The 22541-nt window shown below is 39.3% G+C and overlaps 1 protein-coding gene across 6 annotated transcripts in view; it reads left to right on the top strand.

Annotated features, from left to right (window-relative positions):
* The window catches only part of pnpla7b (patatin-like phospholipase domain containing 7b), a 29654-nt gene extending 9406 nt beyond the window's left edge, over positions 1-20248 (top strand). For 5 of the 6 annotated variants that reach the window (XM_074637499.1, XM_074637501.1, XM_074637502.1 and 2 more), the window contains 24 exons: positions 1075-1195; positions 1301-1381; positions 1951-2030; positions 2501-2653; positions 2890-2967; positions 3145-3350; positions 3462-3593; positions 4480-4603; positions 4713-4902; positions 5550-5699; positions 6389-6452; positions 6652-6820; positions 7978-8160; positions 8261-8379; positions 9736-9892; positions 10174-10290; positions 11082-11151; positions 11496-11612; positions 13157-13305; positions 13525-13677; positions 13772-13888; positions 16187-16268; positions 16852-16982; positions 17071-20248. In XM_074637499.1, the coding sequence (XP_074493600.1) occupies positions 1075-1195; positions 1301-1381; positions 1951-2030; positions 2501-2653; positions 2890-2967; positions 3145-3350; positions 3462-3593; positions 4480-4603; positions 4713-4902; positions 5550-5699; positions 6389-6452; positions 6652-6820; positions 7978-8160; positions 8261-8379; positions 9736-9892; positions 10174-10290; positions 11082-11151; positions 11496-11612; positions 13157-13305; positions 13525-13677; positions 13772-13888; positions 16187-16268; positions 16852-16982; positions 17071-17130 (3003 nt within the window). In that variant the 3' untranslated portion in view covers positions 17131-20248. The remainder of the gene's footprint in view (positions 1-1074; positions 1196-1300; positions 1382-1950; positions 2031-2500; positions 2654-2889; positions 2968-3144; positions 3351-3461; positions 3594-4479; positions 4604-4712; positions 4903-5549; positions 5700-6388; positions 6453-6651; positions 6821-7977; positions 8161-8260; positions 8380-9735; positions 9893-10173; positions 10291-11081; positions 11152-11495; positions 11613-13156; positions 13306-13524; positions 13678-13771; positions 13889-16186; positions 16269-16851; positions 16983-17070) is intronic. The other variant, XM_074637503.1, reaches the window with a different exon arrangement.
* Positions 20249-22541: the final 2293 nt, after the last annotated feature.

A 22541-nucleotide genomic window follows, 5' to 3' on the forward strand; every position in this document is an offset into this window, starting at 1 on the left:
TAATAACTATAGAGAGAATACAACCGTAATTTAATTTATCAGTTCAGTCAAAATGATAAGAATGATTTAAAACTGAAGCTGTCTATGGGGCCCATGATGCTTTGCCTGTTAATCCAAAGCATCTGTTTTTGTGTTGGATGGTTTGGAGTATTACCTCCTCCTCCTCAAAGTCTTTTTTTTTTTATTGAATATCGATGTGGAACAATACAAAAAACATTTTACTAGAATTATATTTTTCCAGCTAAGCGAGTTCCAGGCATCCAGCTGACATAAAACACACAGCATACAGCTAATACCCATATACACTAACCCACAAATGACAAACCAAGAAGGTTGTATATTAAAATTGAATAAAAATACCAGTAGCGGTATAACAAGTAGGGCTGTCAGTCGATTAAAATACTTAATTAAAAATAGGAATTTAACAACATAGGCGTGGGCATGTATATTCAAAATGTACCTTAAAGGGAGATTTGTCAAATATTTAATACTCTTATCAACATAGGAGTGGGCAAATATGCTTGTTTTATGCAAATATATGTATATATTTATTACTGGGAATCAATTCACAACACAAAACAATGACAAATATTGTCCAGAAACCCTCACAGGTACTGCATTTAGCATAGAAAAAAATATGCTCAAATCATAACAGCTGTCAGTTTGTCAGTGTGCTGACTTGACTATGACTTGCCCCAAAAACTGCATGTGATTATCATAAAGTGGGCATGTCTGTAAAGGGGAGACTCGTGGGTACCCATAGAACCCATTTACATTCACAGATCTTGAGGTCAGAGGTGAAGGGACCCCTCTGGAAATGGCCATGCCAGTTTTTCCTCGCCAAATTTTACCGTAAGTTTGGAGCGTTATTTAGCCTCCTTCATGACAAGCTGAGTGGTGTTAAAACAAATTTGCGTTGGCGCCTTATTATGGCCTTAACTTTGACAGCCCTAATAACAATAAATGGTGTCACAGATGGACAGATGGATGATATTAGAATTCCACTATATAAATAGGACACATTTAGTTAGAGAAGGTTTACAAATTAAATATTGATTTATGTGTGTGTTACAGGAGAGCCAAGCCATCTCCTTGGTGTCGGTGGCCCATGTTCTGGGTGATGGTCATCCAGCCAGAGGCCTCCGCAGGCAGCCTTCCCAACCTGATGATCTGGGCTCTGAAAAAGGAGACGCAGGTCAGACACAACAGCATTCTCTCAACATTTCACTGTTAGATTACAGTAATGTGTTGAGTAGTAATGTTTGTCTAAAGTTACCTGTTTTCTTGTTACACACTATAGCAGAAAAGTCCAGCTTCTCTGACATGTCCACATCTAAATACAAGAAATCTCGCTCTCTCTCCACCCCGCTGGCTGTTACAGGTATACACACACTCAGTATACACACATTTTATATTTATACATATACATATACATATTTTAGATTTTTTATTTTTTTTGTCTTAGTAGGACATATGCAATTCAGTAAACTATGCCAACTATGCATGCTACTGGCTTATCTAAATAGATTTAAGCTATGTGTAGTGTTTTTAATTGAAGGCCCTGGAACATGTAGAAAAGCTGGCATTACATTTTAAGACAATCAGAATGCTTGCAGTATGTTTTACTTCTAATTGGCTGATGTCAAAAAAGTGAAATCCAACTTTGTGTCAGTTCCATGTGGGCTAATTTTGAGTGTTTTTGCAGGTCACCAATAATAACTTCACCAATATTCCCCACTTCTGCAACTTATGTTATTGCTGTTATGTTATGTTATTTAAATGCTGCTTCAGTTAAAACTAGCAGCAGCACCAGCAGGTCTCTACTCTGCAGCCTCATTGGCATAGGGAGATGCTTGTCCATCTGGCTAGAATAATCGTGTCAATGAGTATCGTTGCTGACACTAAACCTTTATGAGCAATATGATGACCGTGTGTTTTTGTGTCATGCAGGTGGAATGTCAGCCAACCTCAACCAAGTATATGAACGGGCTCGAGTTGCCAAAGAGGACGCTCTGCCTCCCACTGTCAAGGTCTCTGGATAAGGGATTTTCTTTCTTGCACTTGCTGCTGGTTTGAATCCAGGTTTTGAACATCTGGGGCCAGTCACACAGAGATATTTTAGACTAGTCTGTAGTGCCTGCTCTTAATTTTGCTCCTAGATTAGTGTAATGCAAGTTAACAATGTTGTGGATCATAGCATCTCAGCTCTGCTACAGATCTGCACTACGCTGAGATTATTGTTGTCACACTCTTCTGGATGTTCCCACTAACATGTCCTCGTTTGACCTCAGGGACTGCCTTAACCAACAGAAAATGATTAAAGTTTCTCGTAGTAGCTTTAAGGAGTACACTAGAATGTTACACAGTATATTTAATGGATCCTTTTGGTACACTGCATCGGCATTGACAGGGTATTGTTACTTAGAATGAGTGTTTAGTTTGTGGTTTAGTGTCTGTCTAAAGGGCTTAAAGTCTCATCTACTCTTTCCTGTCTCCTCAGTCTATTCTAAAGAAGAGTGTGACAATGCAGCACACTCCATCTGCTGTGTACCACTATGACGATGCCGGAGGAGGAGGAAATGTCCAGCATAATAAAGTTAATGCCATTTTCCAAGCTGCCAAAAAGGATCTGCTGCGGATTATCCAAATAGAGGTAGTGCACAAACTTTATTGTTCAGCACACCACATTCACCTGCTTAAAATATTTATTCCATTTTACACATGGAAAAATGTAACAGCAACGGTGAAATACTATAAAAGATCTGTGAAATATACTACTAATAACTATAGTTTGTTTTGGTGACCTGGCAACAGTTTTGTAATGATGAATCCATGTTTGTGAGGTAGTTACAACTGGACACAGACTAAAATGTACTGTCATTTTATCAGGACCCCAGTCTGCTGGAGGGGAGGGTGAATCTTCGGCAAGTCAAAGCCGGTACTGTTGTGGCCCACCAGGGAGATCAGGTCAGTGTTTTGGGCCAACACTGACAAATATTCTCTGCACTCTGCGCTTATTGAACACTATTGAGTTGGCGTCTTTTCCTCAGGCTTCTACAGGAGGTGCCACATTCGCTTCCTTTACACAAATGTGTAATCTTCATCAGGACCATTTCTTATTTTTCTTCTCCACATCTCTTACAGGATGTGAGCGTGGCATTTATCATCTCGGGGTCGCTCCATGTTTATCAGCGGATGATAGACCGCGAAGAGGAGACCCTGCTGTTTGTCACCCACCCAGGGGAGATGGTGGGTCACCTGGCTGTTCTCACGGGGGAGCCTCTTATCTTCACTGTCCGAGCCCACAGAGACTGCACCTTCCTCTCCATATCCAAGGCCCACTTCTATGAGTAGGATCAAGCTCACAAACAAAACATTCACTTGGTTCTTCGGGGCTCCAGAGTGGCTTCTTCTCATTACACCACTAGGATGCAAACAAATCTGTGTTTTCAATTTTGCAGGATGATGCGCGAGGAGCCCAGGGTGGTGTTGAACGTAGCTCACACTGTGGTGAGGAGAGTGTCACCGTTTGTCAGACAGATTGACTTCGCCCTGGACTGGATGGCTGTGGAGGCTGGCCGTGCCGTCTACAGGTATCTACTCTATGGAGCTGTTGATACTTTAAAAAATTAAAGGGGACCTATTATGCTTTTGTGCTTTTTTACCTTTCCTTTAGTGTGTTACATAGTTTTTTGTGCATGTAAAAGATCTGCAAAGTCCACTCCAAAGGGAGTTACTCTCCCCCGCAGAAACACTGCTCCTGAATGCCTTGCTTGAAGTCCCGCCTTTTCTTCCATAACGTGCTGATGTCACCAAGTAACACATTTTTGCCTAGTGGCTAGTTTGGCACACCCTCAAACAAAGCCAGTTCGAGCGGATCTGGAGCGGAGTCCAAAGCGTTTTGTTCGATTGACCAATCACAACAGTGGGCCAGCTGACCAATCAGAGCAGAGTAGGCTTTTCGAGAGGGCGGGGCAAGAGCTCAAACAGAGCGTTTCAGACCGAGGGTGAAAAGAGATGCAGCGGCACAGCCGATATGAGAAAAGTAAAGCGTTTTTTGAACTTTCAAGTATGCAACCATGTTCTAGTAGAAACCCTAAATACAAGTATGCATGTGAAAATAAGCATAAAAGCTCCCCTTTAATGCGTCACTAATATCAACAGTGATGAGATATATTTGAATAAACTTTATTACACCGTGAAAACAGTCATTTGTTTAGCTACGCCTTATTATTTATGTGCAATGTTCTTGTTGTGTTTTGGGACATAAAGAAGTCTATATCATGTAAATCTTTTACAATCATGCCGAGAAAGTGACAGCAACAGAGTAAACTGCAATCATTTTACAAATTACAAATATAAATCCATATCAATATGAGAAGAAAAAAATAATTCTAACTAAATGATTTAAATCATACCAGTGTACGAGGGTCAATGTTGGATTTTTGTTGTTTTCTGATTGCCTGATGTTGTTTTTAGACAGGGAGACAAGTCAGATAGCACCTTCATCGTCCTCAGTGGCCGACTGCGCTCTGTCATTGCAAAGGATGATGGGAAGAAGGAGCTGGCTGGAGAGTATGGCCGTGGGGATCTAATTGGTGTGGTGAGTGGTCAGAAACTGCTGATAAGACACAATCTAAAGACACACTGGGGGAACTCATTTTAGGCACTGCAAAACTGCAGCACAACACCTTTTTTTGTGGATTGTCCAGGTTGAGGCCCTGACCCACATGAACCGAGCCACCACGGTCCACGCCGTCAGGGACTCGGAGCTTGCCAAGCTACCTGAAGGGGCTCTGAACTCCATCAAAAGGAGGTATCCTCAGGTTGTCACCAGGCTGATTCATCTGCTGGGACAGAAGATCCTGGGCAACATGCAGCAGGTCAATGGTCCTCTGGCTGGTAAAGTACATACCCTTTTTGATAGTGTGCGTCAGGCTGGGACTGAATGGATGTACTCTACTAAAAATAGGAACATTACCACGTATCATGTGGAGATCAAGTTGACTTTTAGTATGAAATTAGACACAAATTAATCAAGATATATCCAGGGGTGTGGTGCTATTTGTTTAAGTGCCAAAGTGCACATATGACACACGTGCATGTATGCACACACACAGTTAAGTTGTGTCTCGTTTCAAAGGTTATGTAACCACTGTTCATACATATGTAACTGACCACACGATCAAGTGTTATGAAGGACTGATCTTCTCTGACAAGTGCCGTACCAGAGTGCAGTGCCGTTACGCATGCCGTTCACATGTTTAGCTTCATTAAATCACCTGAAAACGACACCAGGCTGCTACAGTATAACCTTACAGACGTCTACACACATCAGACTGGTCCGTTTATAACTCGGTGTACCAGGGCGCATCATATCCTCTGTTCTTACTTTCTTTTTAGCAAAAGTAGCATCTCCAGCAGCACTTAACCTATGGATATATGCAAGATAAAAGAACATATACATACAGTAAACAGTATTTCACATTGCATGTATGCAACATTTAAATCTAAAATATCCAATGAGAAAACACTCCTCTGCCCTGCAGCTCGTGGTCTGGGTCTCCACACCCCCACCAGCAAGTGGGATGCTGGGAATCCAGCCTCCAACCTGTCTACTGTGTCCATCCTGCCTGTGTCTGACGAGGTTCCCCTCACTGCCTTCACTCTGGAGCTGCAGCATGCACTCAGTGGCATCGGTAAACACACACACACACACACACACACACACACACATATACAGTGCTTACTTCACTTCTACAGGTTACCTGAAGAGTCATGATTCACAGAGACATCATTCAGTCCTTCACAGAATGTGTTCAACATGAACACCATACATTTTCATACCACGCTTTTTGGGAAAAGCCATGGTAATATGTAACCATGACACTAAATAATACATACATGTACATATTTTAGATTTTTTTGTATCTGGCAGAGCAAATTTAGGTCAATATAAGACATCAGTAATTTTCTACTACTGCAGGTTTTGGATTTTCACAGAACAAAACTTTTCTTTCTACTAACCCCAGTGAGCAGAATGCTCACATTCAGTGTTTAAAGCGCATACAACCATAGTCCACACACACACACACACATGTGTTTTCACCTACGTATGTGCCTGATTAGTGTGTCTGACTGTGCTTGATTGACAGCTCACTGCATGGAGCAGTAGTCGTTGGAGATAACTTAGAAATACAGTTTAACTCACGGGGAACAAACACACCCCAGTCAAGGCTTACCCACGGTCAGAAACCCATACCTATCCACTTTTAGGGGTTAGGAGGATCGACTGCGTGATCTGCACTGTGATACATTGTACTACACTTTAATTCACCACGATGTCATAGGTCCTCTTACTTGTTTGATGTGTTTCTGTCTTCTGAAGGTCCCACTCTACTCCTGAACAGTGACTCCATCAAACAGCGCCTAGGCTCTGCTGCTCTGGACAGGTAGACATTTGTTTGAGTGATTTAAAAAGTCAATACATGAGTAATGCGTACAGATTTTTTGAAGTTCATGAGAGATACATGCTTCATACTTGATTTTTTTTAACAGATGGTATTTAATTTACAGTGAACAGGTATATACATAAGGTAAGAAGAAATATGTTGCAAACTGGCTCATATTTGTACCTCATTTTTTAAAAAGTGTCCATGAGTACCGTCTGTCCAGTTGGCTCGGGCAGCAGGAAGACATCCATCGCATCGTCCTCTACCAGTCTGACTCTGGCCTCACGCCTTGGACCCAGCGCTGCATCCGCCAGGCTGACTGCATCATCATTGTGGGACTGGGTGAGCAGGAGCCCACTGTGGGTGAGGTCAGTTTGAATACAGCTGCCGTAGCTCTTTTATCAGAAAGCACACAGGTTGTTCTGATTTAGACACGAGTATCCCACACACCAACACTTTACGATGCCATACATTCAATCCATTCTCTCAAGTTGTCATAGCTAATATGTGTGGGGATCTTCTCCACACAGGAAGTGACAGATCAAAATTGTATTTAAATCCTGAAAAAACAGTCTGAAGTGAACAAATGAGTAAAATCAGAGAATGCATTACACGAAAAAAAGTAAAGTTTAGATCAATCTAAAAATATAACCATAATAGCTAGAGCATTCATTCTTTTTGCAGCTACCAATGCCTTTGCACTCTGCTCATAAAAATGTCAAAAACAAAAAAAATTGCACATAGTTCAAATGTTTGTTGTGTAAAGAAATATTTTTGTTCATGTTTCTAAATTCAGAATTGTTTAGGAAAAATATGTTTTGTGTTTATTTATTCAAATTTGATGAAAACACATGTCAGATTTTTGTGTTTATTTTTTGTTTTCATTTATGACACATTTTCAATACTTTTATCAATTATCATGGTTTATTGACTTACACAACCTTTTAGGTTAGGCTGTACAGATTTTAGGGATCGGAAGCATTTGAAGATACTCCAAGAAATGACATCACAATAAGCAAAAATACTAACGTAGGTACTGGCGGACAATTTCTATTGCAGAGTTCAGCATTAGGCATGCTATTGGCTTCTTACTTACTTAATATCTGATTAATTAGGCTAATCAGTATAAGAAGCTTTTAGTGCATATCAAAATAAGGCTTACAGTAAGTAGGCTGCACATATGGGGCAGACTATCTGAGGCACTGCTGTACGCTGTTATTAAGATGAGAAGAGAGATTTCTTCTCGAGTACTATTCTGTTTTGTGGGCAAGTTCCTAGCAGTGTTGTCAGCAGTGTCTTTGCGAAATGAGCTTGGTTAATCTATACAAACTGTTACTGTAGGTAAATAGGTCAACTCTTCTGGAGATACAACTTCCAGTACAGCTAAACTACACCCACTTTTAAGACTATTCACTTTAACTTCAGCCACACCATCACAGTATTTATGAACCACCATTCAGCAATGGATGTCTGCCATGAGCTGAGTGAAAGCTATCTGCTTCTTCTTCCTCTTCTCCACCTGTAGTTGGAGCGAATGCTGGAGGGCAGTGCAGTGCGTGCTCAGAAACAGCTGGTGTTGCTGCACAAGGAGGATGGCCCGCCGCCCAAAGGGACAGCCGAGTGGCTGAACATGCGGAGCTGGATCTCCAGACACCATCACCTGTCCTGCCCCCGCAGAGTGTTCTCCAGGAGGAGTTTACCTAAGCTGGTAATAACCCCCGAACCAACTGATGAGTCTTTTATGAGCAATTATATCCAGTTAGCAAATGCATCATTTCCCTGTGCTTGTGTGTGTGTGTGGTTTTCAGAGAGAGTTGTACCAGCGTGTGTTTGAGAAGTGTCCGGATCGTCATTCCGACTTCTCTCGTCTGGCCAGGATCCTGACAGGAAACAGCATTGCCCTTGTGCTGGGTGGAGGGGGCGCCAGGTACTGCAGCTTTATATACAAGCACACTCAAGACTTAGCTTCAAGGAGCAATTATATACCCTGCAATCACAATCTGAATTAAGTATACTATTCTGGGAATTTTGTACCTCCCCATATTAGCTATATTTTTGTCCAATTAGCTGAGATAACTGAAGTCTTGTAATGTGATATCAGTGAACTGCACACAGAAAGCAGTTGTTTACCAGCCTGGCCTGGGTAATTCTTTATAGCGTATGAAATCTAAGTAATCTAATGCTGGTGATTCTGGCTTTCTGTGGAAAGAGAAGGCACTAACTGCAGATTGTGTTTCACTTTTTACAAATTTGTGAGGTCTTAATAACATTTTCACTTTTTGTCTAAACATTAGCTATAACCAATGTTATATCATATTTGATGTCCAAGACAAGCACTTAACAACCACTGTTTGGCCGTTCACAAAAGACAGAGTATACGTGATAATAACTTTATTAACTTTAACTTAACTCAAACTTTAGTATAACATATTTTTGACCGGTTGTGGTGCTTACAAACAAATATCTACATCATTACGATTAATACTATCAATTTTGTAATTTATTTCGTAATACAAATTTCAAGAAATTATTAGAAACATTTAATATTTCTTATGGAATTCATCAAATATTGCATGAACAATGTTAGCCACTCAGCACAGGGCGGCAATGTTTATCCTATGTGCATTACATGTAAGGGCTCCATCCGTAAAATTAGAATACAATTACAGTTTAGCATTGGAATGATAAAACAAAATTAAAAAAATATATTTTATTGTATTAAACCACATGCAGACGATCAGTACGAAACAGCAAACAATACACGTGTGTGCAAAATATGTATATTTCAATAAGCAGGTCTATTGTGATTGTTTCTATTCTGATTGATGTGTTTCTGTCTCTCACTGCTCTGCCTTGTCCTGGAGCTTTGACAAGGTAGGGACTGTATTCTTCTCAGCTATGACCTGAGACACCTGGTAGACATACTGTATGACTACAGCAGGTATAACTGTTACTGCCCCCCATAGATTTACTGCTAGCCTCCATTATTTGAGTGGGTTTGTGTTGTTAGTGCCACCTATCTGTGCACCTGTGGCTCTGTAATCAATTTTTCAGAATGATCAAACATAGTAGAACAAATTAAACGTGATTACACGTGCAGTAAAGGTATTCAAACATGATTATACATGTAGTATGTGTAACGTGCAATTTCACAATCTCAAAATAATCAAAATCTCCGTAAATATGAGACGGACTTGTTAGAATTAACATTTTTGATAGTAGGAGAACAAAATGCTTTATCATATCATGTGATGTTATTTGATGGAGGACTGTCTCTTTTCAGGGGCTGCTCTCAGGTCGGTATCCTGCGGGCCCTGAACGAGGCGGGGATCCCTGTCGACATGGTGGGCGGCACCTCAATCGGCTCCTTTTTGGGGGCGCTGTACGCTGAGGAGAAGAGCAACAGTCGCATGAGGGTCCGGGCTCGCGAGTGGGCCATGGTGTGTTGACGTTATACTGAAAATAGGAGAGCACTTATGTACAAAAACTTTTTTTCACTCAATAGAAAAAAGAAAATGATGAACGTCACAAGTTAGATCTTTGTTTGTTATTATAATACCTGCTTTAATATTTATCCAATGTTTTCCCTTCTTGACACTAGTTTTCCTTTCCTAATTTCTATTTCTAAGAGAGAGTTTTTGGGGAAAGCTAAGCTAGTTCCTTACATATCAATACACACGCTTTTCTTCACTTCCCTTTGTAACTTCCTTTCTTCTTTCAGGACATGACCTCTTACTTCAAGAAGATCTTTGATCTGACCTACCCTGTTACCTCCATGTTTTCTGGAGCTTCCTTTAACTCCAGCCTTAGCTCCGTCTTCAAGGGCAAACAGATAGAGGTAAGGTGAGGGGTCTCTTTAAAACAAGTTCTCCAAAAAGATAAAAAATAAGAGCTACGCAGTCAGGCAGAAGGGATTATTAGCCACATTTAAAGGTTCAGTGTGTAGGATTTTGGGGGATCTATTAGTAGAAATGGAATATAATATTCATAACTATGTTTTCATTAGTGTATAATCACCTGAAACTACTAAGAATCGTTGTGTTTTCATTAGCTTAGAATGAGCCCTTCATATCTACATAGTGAGCGGGTCCTCTTCATGGAGTCCACCATGTTGCTCTGCCATGTTTCTACAGTAGCCCAGAACAGACAAACCAAACACTGGCTCTAGACACTTCTGCAGAAGTCTGATGTTTGCTTGACCTCTTGGCCAAAGAGAACACACAGTTACTATATGTTAAATAAAGTCCACAAAAATACGGACGTTTATAAAGTCCTTCGAGATAAACTGAAGGAGAAGGGATTGTGCCGAGTCAAAATGAAAACACTACGACAGCAATATATCAAATTTCGCAATTCCTTGTGTAGATTTGGCAGCCCTCGAGAAGAAAAAGATAAATTTGCTAGCATTGAGCACTTCATTTTAATGTAAGATTCTCTGTGCTTATTAAGTGTTCTATGTGAATATTTCATTGTTAGCACATTTCCATGGGTTGAAATAAGAATAACTGGCATCAAAAACAGAGTATACATTCGTTACAAAGCGACAGTAAGCAATCATGAGATTGTATCTTTCAATAATAATGGTTTAATACTTACGGTAATTCCAAATGTTATTTTTGCCTTTGCTAGGACCTGTGGCTGCCGTACTTCAACATTACAACAGATATCACAGCTTCCTCCATGAGAGTTCACACTGACGGTCTGTGCAACTTTGAACTATTCTTTTTTTCTTCTTTTTTTTATTTTAAAAGCACCCAGCTACTTATGAAGATTGCAAAATATTAATAAACATTTTGGAATCCTCTCTGAAAAAATATATTTAAAAAAAATACTTGGTGCCATTTTACTGAAATTAATGTTTATCTGGAGGATGGAGAAACACAGCCAGCAAAGCAAATGTGTATGTAATGTAATAGGTCCCTTAATATCTTGGATATCACTGTAAAGCATGTTCTAATACTGTTTAAAGTCAGCTATCTCTTTCCACTACCCTGTCTTTTCTTTCTATTTGTCAACCTGTTGACACTTGTCTCTCCTTTTCAGGTTCGTTGTGGCGGTATGTCCGGGCCAGCATGTCACTCTCTGGTTACCTGCCACCTCTCTGCGATCCCAAAGATGGACACTTACTCATGGACGGAGGGTACATCAACAACCTGCCTGGTGAGAGACACTAGAGGGTGGTAGTGGACTTTACTGCTTGTGCTTCACATGTGTGGGAATTATGTATTATTATTATTATAGACTTGACCATCTAGATCGTTTCTAGAGTGAACTGAACTCTGAAAAGCTCAAATTAATTATTAATTCAAATGTTAATGACACTGTGGAAAAAATAATACCTTGAACATGTTCATCCTCTTCAATACAGCCCAAAACGAAAGGACAAGTAAACAGGAAGCGAATTAATGTTAGACTCAACCATTTCTGTCCAAATCATACATAGAGAAGTTTTAAAACTGAACAGTTTGAGAAGAATTCTTTCTTGAATGAAACAACTTCCAATGTGCTGATGATCATCTCAGTGTTTTTGGCTCAAGTCACATGCAGTTGTATTTACATTTACAACATGTGGGAGGCTTTGCATTGGACTAAAAAGCTTTGACTACAATTATGGCTGTCAAAGTTAATGTGATAATAACGTTAACGCAAATTCATTTTAACGCCACTCAGTTTTAAAGCTAGAGTGAAGATACTGGCATCATATGAAACTAGAAAAACCTAAGGAATCCATTGGTACCAACCATGTCATACTAGCTTGTCGCAACGGAGGCTAAATAACGCTCCAAACTTATGCAAAAGTTTTGTGAGGAAAAACTGGCATGGCCATTTTCAAAGGGGTCTCTTGACCTCTGACCTCAAGATATGTGAATGAAAATGGGTTCTATAGGTACCTACGAGTCTCCCCTTTACAGACATGCCCACTTTATGATAATCGCATGCAGTTTGGGGCAAGTCATAGTCAAGTCAGCACACTGACACACTGACAGCTGTTGTTGCCTGTTGGGCTGCAGTTTGACATGTTATGATCTGAGCATATATTATTTTTTATGCTAAATGCAGTACCTGTGAGGGTTTCTGGACAATAGTTGTCTTTGTTTTGTGTTGTTAATGGATTTCTAATAGTAAATATATACATACATTTGCATAAAGCAGCATATTTGCCCACTTCCATGTTAATAAGAGTATTAAATACTTGACAAATCTCCCTTTAAGGTACATTTTGAACAGATACACATTTTAATTAATAAGTTTGAAGCGTTATTCAGCTTCCTTCGCAACAATCTAGTATGACACAATTGGTACCAATAGATTCTTTTGATTTTCTTGTTTCATAGGATACCAGTATCTTCATTCTAGCTTTAAAGCCAGCTACAACCTCCAAAAGATCGATTGCGTTAACGCCTTAAAGAATCAGTGGCGTTAAAATGAATTTGACAACCCTAGTTAATATTTATCAAGAGTTTAACAGTCAATAACGAAGCTAATCTGTATCATTAGGACTGTGTGGGTGTTGTGCGATCGATTTGATTGACTGCCAACATAAGCAAACAAAAACCCCAAATTACCCAGGCAGTTATAACTTTGACACATCACTTTGTGATCGTGTCAGACCTCATGGCTCACAAAAAAGAAGCTGATTGAGAAAATAGGTTATCAGTGTCTTTAAGACGTAGAATAAATGTTTCTCTCATTTTGGTATCCAGCCGATGTGGCTCGCTCTATGGGAGCCAAGGTTGTGATTGCAATTGATGTTGGAAGTCGGGATGAAACCGACCTAACCAACTATGGTGACTCCCTGAACGGCTGGTGGCTGCTGTGGAAACGCTTCAACCCTCTCGCTGAGAAAGTCAAGGTACGCTTTCATGTCAGATGTCCTCTGTTGTTATTCTTGTGGCCATTTACCAAAAATAATGCAGAAATGTAAAGTGGGAAAATGTCACAAAGATTAAGCTGAATTTATTTTAGAGAAGTGGTGGAGAGAGTCTATAATGAGACTGGTACAATCTAGGGACACCATATTTAAGCATCGGCCTCCACATCCATGTGAGACTCACCTAATTTTACCTTCCAGGTCCTGAACATGGCAGAGATCCAAACCCGGCTTGCTTACGTCTGCTGTGTGCAGCAGCTGGAACTGGTCAAAGACAGTGAATACTGCGAGTACATTCGGCCGCACATCGACCACTACGGCACACTGGAGTTTGGCAAGTTTGACGAGATCGCTGTGAGTTCCCCCTTCTGTTCCTCTATGATATTATCTGTCTCTTCCATCTGACGGCCTACAATCTCGCTCTAACCCTCCTTCACTGTGGCTGCAGGAAGTGGGATACCAGCACGGAAAGACGTTGTTCGATGTGTGGCAGCGCAGTGGCGTGGTGGACAGCATGCTTAAGGACAGACATCAGGAGGAGTTCCACAAGACCAAAACTGGCCATGTGAGTGCAAACTACAGACACTACTGAACCTAGATTTTAAAGCCATGATCATGTTGTTTTGTTTTACTTTACTTCAGACCAGCATGGACTTTGTGTGGGACACAATTCAGAATATGTGGAAATCTCACAATGCCCTAGATCGGTGATTCTCAAAGTGGGGTCTGAGGACACCCCCAGGGGTCTGTGGCACTCTGCCAGGGGGTCCGTGAACATTTTTCAGATTCATTCATTTAAATGATCATGATATTTTACAAAAGGCTTCTTAGTTCAACAACTAATATTTTCATTTTTAAATCTATAATAGCTCATAGATTACGTTCTAATCCAACAAATCTATAACTTTCTGCGTTTTCGGACCAAACACTTCTAGGGACTCACTGAGAGGAACTGCCCAAGAACTACATACCTTCCAGGGCTTTTTTCTGTTTGCATTAGCACCGCCAATAGGAACACTGAAGTGACGTAAGCCAGTTTTGCCACGTTTCACAAGCTCTCTTAGCTTTTTGGTAATATAAGAATAAATGAACAATTCTGTTAAATGCCACAATCATACAGTCTCAAGCAAAATAGTGACTTAGTCACTCGCGTTTCCTGTTGTGCTGGGAGAGTACCTACTCAGAAAAAAGGTGCTAAAAAGTCCCTCAAAACAGCGTTCTAAGAACTACAATGGTTCCTAGTTCTTACAATGTGGACACAATAAAAAAGGGGGGTTTATAGAACTAAGTTCTTAGAACTATGAAAAACTTCCTCTGGTCCGAAAACCCCTTCTTAGGTCCCCGGTAAAGAACCTTGTTGTGGACCCCTGATCTGGCGTAATCTGAAAAGGTCTGTCATAGTACTCAAATCCGAGGGATTTACCGCCCTACTTTGCAGCTCCATGGTGCCATTAGCTGTAGTTTCACTGTTCAGCTGCTCTTATTAACCCCCTCAGATCGACTCACACCTCTTCATAAGCTACTCTTATTGCAGTAAACTAGCTCTGATAAAACCAACCGTTAGACCGATAGCGTATCTGTCCATCACCAAACATCCGACAGACAAAGATAATAAGTGACCATAGTGCAGCATCTAGCAGCTAAGGAAACTAGAACAAACCAGAGCTAAATTAAGTTCTATTCATCCGGTAACCAGAAACATGAGTCAAAATAGACGCTAGTATTGCTTCATGTCTGCTGATGTTTAAATAGGCAACTGTAGGTCATATGTTAAATAGTTTTGCAGGCTAGTAACTGTCAGATGTCAGAGATTCAGTTCATGCAGCATCAAGGCCTAACAAACATGTTGAATGCAATTCCTGTCTCATGGCACCTTTGAAACCTGAATTGTTTACTGTCTTCTCTTTTATTGGTGCATTGCTACCTTCCAAGATGCTTTACTGCCACCAACTATTGATATGCAGTACCATCCTCTACGGTGGGCAGACGTGTATCACGTCCCTGTGCTTGTATGGGATGCAAGATATACACAATAACTAGGGTTGGGTACCGAACTCGGTACTTTTAAGGGTACCAACCGAATTATGTCGGTACTGCAGAGTACCGATTCACAATAAATCAATCCGTGACAAATTTCGGTACTTAAGAGCACATCTGGGAGAGAAAGTAACTTGCAGTATAGAGAGAAAGACAGAAAGCAAGACTATAATGTCACCCCTGCAGCTTGTGAGTCAGGGCAATAGCGAGCTGAAAGCGGTTGCAAGTGTGGTTACACTTTGCAAACCTTGACCCAGACAACGCTTGCTGCAATATTTGTAAAGTGTTTGCAGTTTGTAAAGCCGTTACCAAATTCCAGGTACCAGTACCAGTATAGGTTCAAATATAAACAGCACGTAACCCTACACAATATCAGGATTTACTCTCAAACATGGATCTACAGTGCGACTAGTGGTCACAAACGCGACCGTGTTCATTTAATTGCCTTGCTGTCACACCTCGGATTTCCATGCAAACATATTTAGTGGGGGAAGATCACACATCAGATATGACACAGGTTTGCCACTAAGAGGTGGTTTGTGTAGGTTGAGGCAGAAGCAGAAAGCTTTATACCAAAATGATGCTTCAATTCCCACCTGCTTTGGAGCAAGTGGTGTCATGGTGTAAGTGGTAAGCCATAGAATTATCGATATGATCTACACAGATACAAAACTAAAGACTCTTCTTAGTTTAAGTCTAGGTACTGTTTTATTGATGCCAATTGATGTCTGTTCTAAATGTATCATCAAACAAACAGTGAGATTAAACTGAAACTGAAGCTGATTTCAAGTCTTCTTTGGAATGATGATGAGTTTGTGTCTTTCAGGTCACCTGTCCGAACGCCTCCTTCACAGACCTGGCAGAGATAGTGGCGAGAATCGAACCCGTCAAGAATGCCGTAATCGATGGTTAGTTATCAGTAACATATTGAAAATCACAAAGCAAATGCATCAAAAATGTTATATATACATAGAGAAAAAAAAAATCTTAATATCGAAGCCTGCTTTTGATTTGCAGTATGCAGGCGTGTGTGGAGCTCTGAGAAGTATCTAATAAAAATACAGGTGCTATGAACATCTGTGGAGCTTCTTTGAAACTCTGATGTTGTGATCTGCAGGTTACTTTAAACAACTGACCTTACGTTCAGCCTGCTGCCTTCTCGGCCAGATCGTCATTGAAAAAGAGATTTTTATCTCAAAAATGAAATGCTTGTCTACTATCTACTATCTACTATGTGAAAAGCTTATTATTAATAGAGTTTTTAATTGTGTGTTTATAGTGGAGTAATTAATTATACAACCACAATGACACATATTCTCTGGCAAGAGCGCAGAACAAGCTTTCTAAATGCTTTTTTGTTTGTTTTTTTATTTATTGTCTACTGTCGTTGTGAAAAGCTACATAATTAATACAGTTTTATGATTTCAAATAGGACATTTTTTAAATATTCAAAAACTGATAAAAAATGGGTGCTCATGTTGTGTCTTTCAGAGGAGCAGTCTGATGACTACCAGACAGACTACGACGAGGAGGCGGTGGAAAGCGCTCTATCGGACTTTGAGGCGTTCACTGCCGGCAGTGAACACACTGAAGGAGAGGAGACGGCAGACACTGGTGAAACAGTACGTATGAAACCAGCATCATGTATTCATTGTAGGGTTATAGGGTGTACGACAATGATGGCTTTTCATTTTTTTGACTGTTTCACAGGATGAGGAAATTCAAATCCGAGTTCGACGCCGGCCGAATAATTCTCCACCAAGTCCGTGACATCCATCACAGCCGTGACTTCCTATCAGGGCTGCTGACCGTGGTCCGCAACACACACATTTCAATGCAGTATTTCTGGTAACCTTTTGAGATATCCGTTGAGTTTGCATGACAAACATGTAGCTCGTACTCTCATCCAATGAGCAGAGAGGTAGCATGCTCAGTGTCTTCCTCAAAGACACAAAACTGTCGATGGATACGGTGACCTGTTGTTAGGCTCGGGTAGTTTTAATTGAGTGACGAGCCCCAGTGTGTCTCAGTGTTTCCTGCACTTTGTAAATTTCATCGGTTTAAACAGTTCAGTAACAACCAGGGTTTCCCGTTCGTCATGGAATTATTAAAACATCGAGCATCGAGGAGATGTGTATTCCAAACAGGGAAAATATCTGACTTTTGTCTGTTCTCTTGAGGAAGTCGGGAAACGGCAAAGAGTTTTACAAATCGGTTAATTTACGGGAATACAGCAGAATGTATTTTTTTGTTTCGCTTGTTTGATGTATTTGTCAGCTAGTATGGCAGCTCTGTCATAGTTAATGGAAAAACAGGAAAAATGTATGGAATTGTACCACCACTAGAGCCTGGAAAAACATCGGTATCGTCATACAAGCACATCACGCACAACTTAAAAATGCACTGCAGTCTTTCAGCATAATAATTCATAATGTGCAGTGGCACTTTTTTAGGAACATTTCTATGCCTAGCTGGTTCCTGTCATAATAAGCTCAGATACATAAAGCACTATAGTGCATTTCACAATGTTTACGTATTAAAGTATAGGAAGTAAAAATGTTTTATGTGCCTAGATTGCACTTCCAAGTATAGTGTTCGCCTCATTTCTGTCCAATGATGAAGGGATTTCTCCTCTTTCAGAGCAGGGATATCTACACACCACAGGTGTGACAAGTATCACGTGAACAATGACTGTAATAAGCTTTTTCATTCATGCAAAACAACTTGCACCGGATGTATATCATGAATGTATTCCTTCCATGGAGCCAGACTCTTTAGAAAGATGAGAGTCTCTAGTGCGAGCAGCAGAACTCTATTTTGTGTCCGTCCCGATGAGATGTCCACACCACCTTCGTAGTGAAGTGGAGGTGCTGAAAGTAGATGTCTGAGTACCGGGACTATTTTCAGCTCAGTAACACTTACTTTGGCAATTTTTTTATGGCAGGCATTTTAGCTGTGCCCCAATTTTATACTATATTTCATACTACATACTGTAACCAGGTTTTTAAGTCTGTATACTCAAAAAAACTTAGGGTAACACATTATAATAACCGTCATTTATAAATGGTCAAAATGATAATTAATTAAACTCAGTTTATACTAATACTTGTATAAAACTAATACTTTACTGTTCTCAAACAACAAAATGATAATTAATAATGTTTGCTAATTATTAGTAATGCTATAATTTATAGCATACATAGATATGTATCTGTTAATGATTAAGATATGATTTGTAAACCTTAATGAAATTGTCTGTTAAACATCTATAAACATTACATAGATATTTATAACACTTTGTTAATGGTTAAATACTTATTAAAGCATCTATAAACATTATTTAGATAGATAGTTAATACTTTGTCAATGGTTAATAATTGGTTTCTGGTCTTTCTATCTATGTTTATAGATGTTTTACAAACGATTTCTTAAAGGTTTACAAATCATTTAGTAATCACTAACAATTACTTAATATAGTATATAAAATATATGTATGTGTGCAACAATAAACTGTTAAATAGTTTACTAATGCAATCAGAATGTACTTATTATCGTCGCTTATCAGCTATGATATAGAATATATAGAATTTTTAAACTAATTGTCATAATACACAAACTAATGATAAAATAATAATAGTTCTAGTAATAATTAGTAAACAATATTAATTATCATTTCATTGTTAATAGTAAAATAACTAATTAACTAGGTTTAATTAACCATCAATTTACCATTTATAAATGATGTTATTATACAGTGTTACCAAACTTAGTATGCATAATAAAAAAAATGCTTGACTTTTGAGTGTACTTTGGATGTACACTATTGTCCCACGATGCAATGCACAAAGGACAAAACAAAATATTAAAAGTACTAAATCTTTGGGAATCATTTGTTGTTAGTATACGGTGCAGACTGTGTGCAGTGTGGAATCGGGACACAGCATTTGACTTGTTAATAGGAGGAAAAGCACAGGTGTAACCAAATACATTATCAATGGGTCTGGAGCCCTGGAACTAGCATACCTAACTATGGGATGCAGACATTATTAATGTTATTCATTACACGTGTGCTTTTAACATCATGACATGTCAAAACGCAATGCAACATTATTGTATTACAAGTCTCCTTTTTGTGAGTCATATTGTGTTGTTATGAGTAAAGTCACAGAGATTATCACCACACTTTTTATATTTCACTCCACCCAGCCATTTTTGCACATACAGTTGTGTGCAGTCTGTGCCAGTATGAACTGAAAAAAAACAGGTGTGCTTGGAACATACCCTGAACCTTGCACACATGACCGACCACTTCGTGCTGATCTTTGCAACCGTTTCACTACAATAGAGTATACGAGTGATGATTTAGACCCAGAACATTGGTATCTGCCAATTAATGCAACGTTATGCTTTTTTTTACCTGCTTTTTAATCCCCGTGGTTACAGAGCTCCTGTGGTATTAACTCATTGTTTTTAAGTTTTTATGACTGGAAGGCAAAAAAGGAAATGTGTTATGAGTATAGTGGTTTTCATAATAATCTAAATACCATGATTGTTTATGATAATGACTTTGTGTTAATAGGGAGTATTATGTTAGAATATTTTCTGTTGGACGTTGCCTTTGAAAAACTGAATTTTCAGTTTGTTACTTATTATTTGTTAAATAGTTGCACAGAATAATGTAGAATAACTTATTAGAATATTTAATTGTGACTATTAAGTGCACTAACTGATGAGTAATAGTAACATTATGCACTATTTGATAGAAATTAAAAGCCAAAATTATGGGAAAAACTAAATGGGAAAAGTCCAGAAGATGAATTCTTCTGTGGAATCTGAAATGATGTCATTTGTTTGTTGCCATGATAAAATAAAATAGTTTCTCACTGTCTGTTAAGGTGTCGAAGGTTGAACTACTATACATCTTTGATCAGAGGAATGTTTTTTAAAGGAACAGTGTGTAATGTTTCGGGGGATCTATTAACAGAAATGGAATATGAGGTTCATAACGTTGTTTTCATTAGTGTATAATCACCTGAAACTAAGAATTGGTTTTTTTTGTTAGCTTAGAATGAGTCCTTCATATCTGCATAGGGAGTGGATCCTCTTCACTGAATGTGCCATGTTTCTACAGTAGCCCAGAACGGCGAAACCAAACACTCAGCTCTAGAGAGTGTTTGGTTTCGCTTCAGATAAAACATTTCTTGTTTTTTTTTTACCGCCAGCCGCCATCTGACATCCGTTGCTCCTAAAGTAGTGTCATTAAGGATGGCCTCTGAGCGAGGTGAATGGCGTTACCACGGTTTTGCACTCAGCGTCTCACGTTACCGCAGTCTTGGAAAGGGAGGCGTGAGCGGAGGAGTACTCTGTTGCAATCTGCAACCTCACCACTAGATGCCGCTAAATCCACACTGTATCTTTTAGCTTTGTTACTTGACAAGGTGATCGATGCTTTTTCAACTTTGACAGATGCATAATAATTTCAATTATTTGACGCATTAAAGCTACTTGCGATTTTTAGGTTGTAGCTCTGTTTTAAAGCTAACTTAACTTGCACTAAATTTTGGCGAGGAAAAACTGGATGTTTTCCAAGGGGTCCCTTGACCTCTGACCTCAAGATATGTAAATGAAAATGGGTTCTATGGGTACCCACAAGTCTCCCCTTTACAGACATGCCCATGTTATGATTTGAGCATATTGAGCACAATGTTTTCACACATTCAGATACGGTGATACAATACTTTTGACCCCATTTTGATTCCATAGTTTACAATTAAGAACCTAAGTGTCTGTACACCCGACGGCCGTGTTTTGTCAATTATTGAGGCTGAGAATGTGCTTGTATTTGTGCATATCTTGGCTGAAGTTTTGCTCCTTGAGTGTCAGTTTCAATAATTGTGCTTTGTGTCATTTTGTGTGTGTTAGCAATTAAAAAAATACCCTGTGAAATGCTGATGTTAAATCCGGTGAGACAAACTGGTTCGTTGTATCGGTTCCTTTCTACTGTATGTTCGAGGTCAACATGAGCTCTTCAAGCATCTTAAGGTTATAATGCAGCCGGACCATGTGCTATTCATCCACTGGACACTCAACAACTAGAAGGTAAGGATTTGATACAATATGTCATGTGCTGGAGCACATGTAAATTCAATGTATCAAAGTACATTTAGAATTGGGGTCTTTGAGAATAATAACCCTGATTTTTAAAATGTGCAAAATCATTACATCTATTATTTTCAAAACTGGATATAGCTAGAGAAGGACTACTTAGTTTATCAATAGTCGAGAACAGGAATTTGGGGCCCTATTGTGAGATTTGAGAAGTAGTACTTTCAACGGTGTGGTTCACATTTCTAACTGACACTTCATGTTCAGTCAGCGGAGAAACCCTTCACTGTTTCCCACTACACTTCAATCTGGTGATGGAATAAAGTCTCTTTTATGCAAAACAGAGACGCTCATAAACACCTGCTGTAAGTGTATTAAAAGGCATACCTTTGAAGTTAATTGTGCGCATAACTTACACAGACTCTCGTGGGTTTTACTCAATTAGAATAGAATCTAATTAATATAATGTAAGAAAACAGGCCAATACAAAAATGAATAAATAAATAAAATGAGTAGTTTCCCACTGTTCTAAAAAAATTAAACTAGAAAACCTAAAGAATCCATTAGTACCAACCATGGCATACTAGCTAGTCGTGAAGGAAGCTAAATAAGAAACTTACGCTAAATTTTGGCAAGGAAAAACTGTCATGGACATTTTCAAAGGGGTCCCTTGACCTCTGACCTCAAGATATGTGAATGAAAATGGCTTCTATGGGTACCCACGAGTCTCCCCTTTACAGACATGCCCACTTTATGATAATCACATGCAGTTTGGGGCAAGTCATAGTCAAGTCAGCACACTGACACACTGACAGCTGTTGTTGCCTGTTGGGCTGCAGTTTGCCATGTTATGATTTGAGCATATTTTTGATGCTAAATGCAGTACCTGTGAGGGTTTCTGGACAATATTTGTTATTGATTTGTGTTAATTGATTTCCAATAATAAATATATACATACATTTGCATAAAGCAGCATATTTGCCCACTTCCATGTTGATAAGAGTATTAAATACTTTACAAATCTCCCTTTAAGGTACATTTTCAACAGATTAAAAAGAGTTACTTTTGCTATTAAC

This window comes from Sebastes fasciatus, chromosome 6 (assembly GCF_043250625.1).
Source record: "Sebastes fasciatus isolate fSebFas1 chromosome 6, fSebFas1.pri, whole genome shotgun sequence".
NCBI lineage: Eukaryota > Metazoa > Chordata > Actinopteri > Perciformes > Sebastidae > Sebastes > Sebastes fasciatus.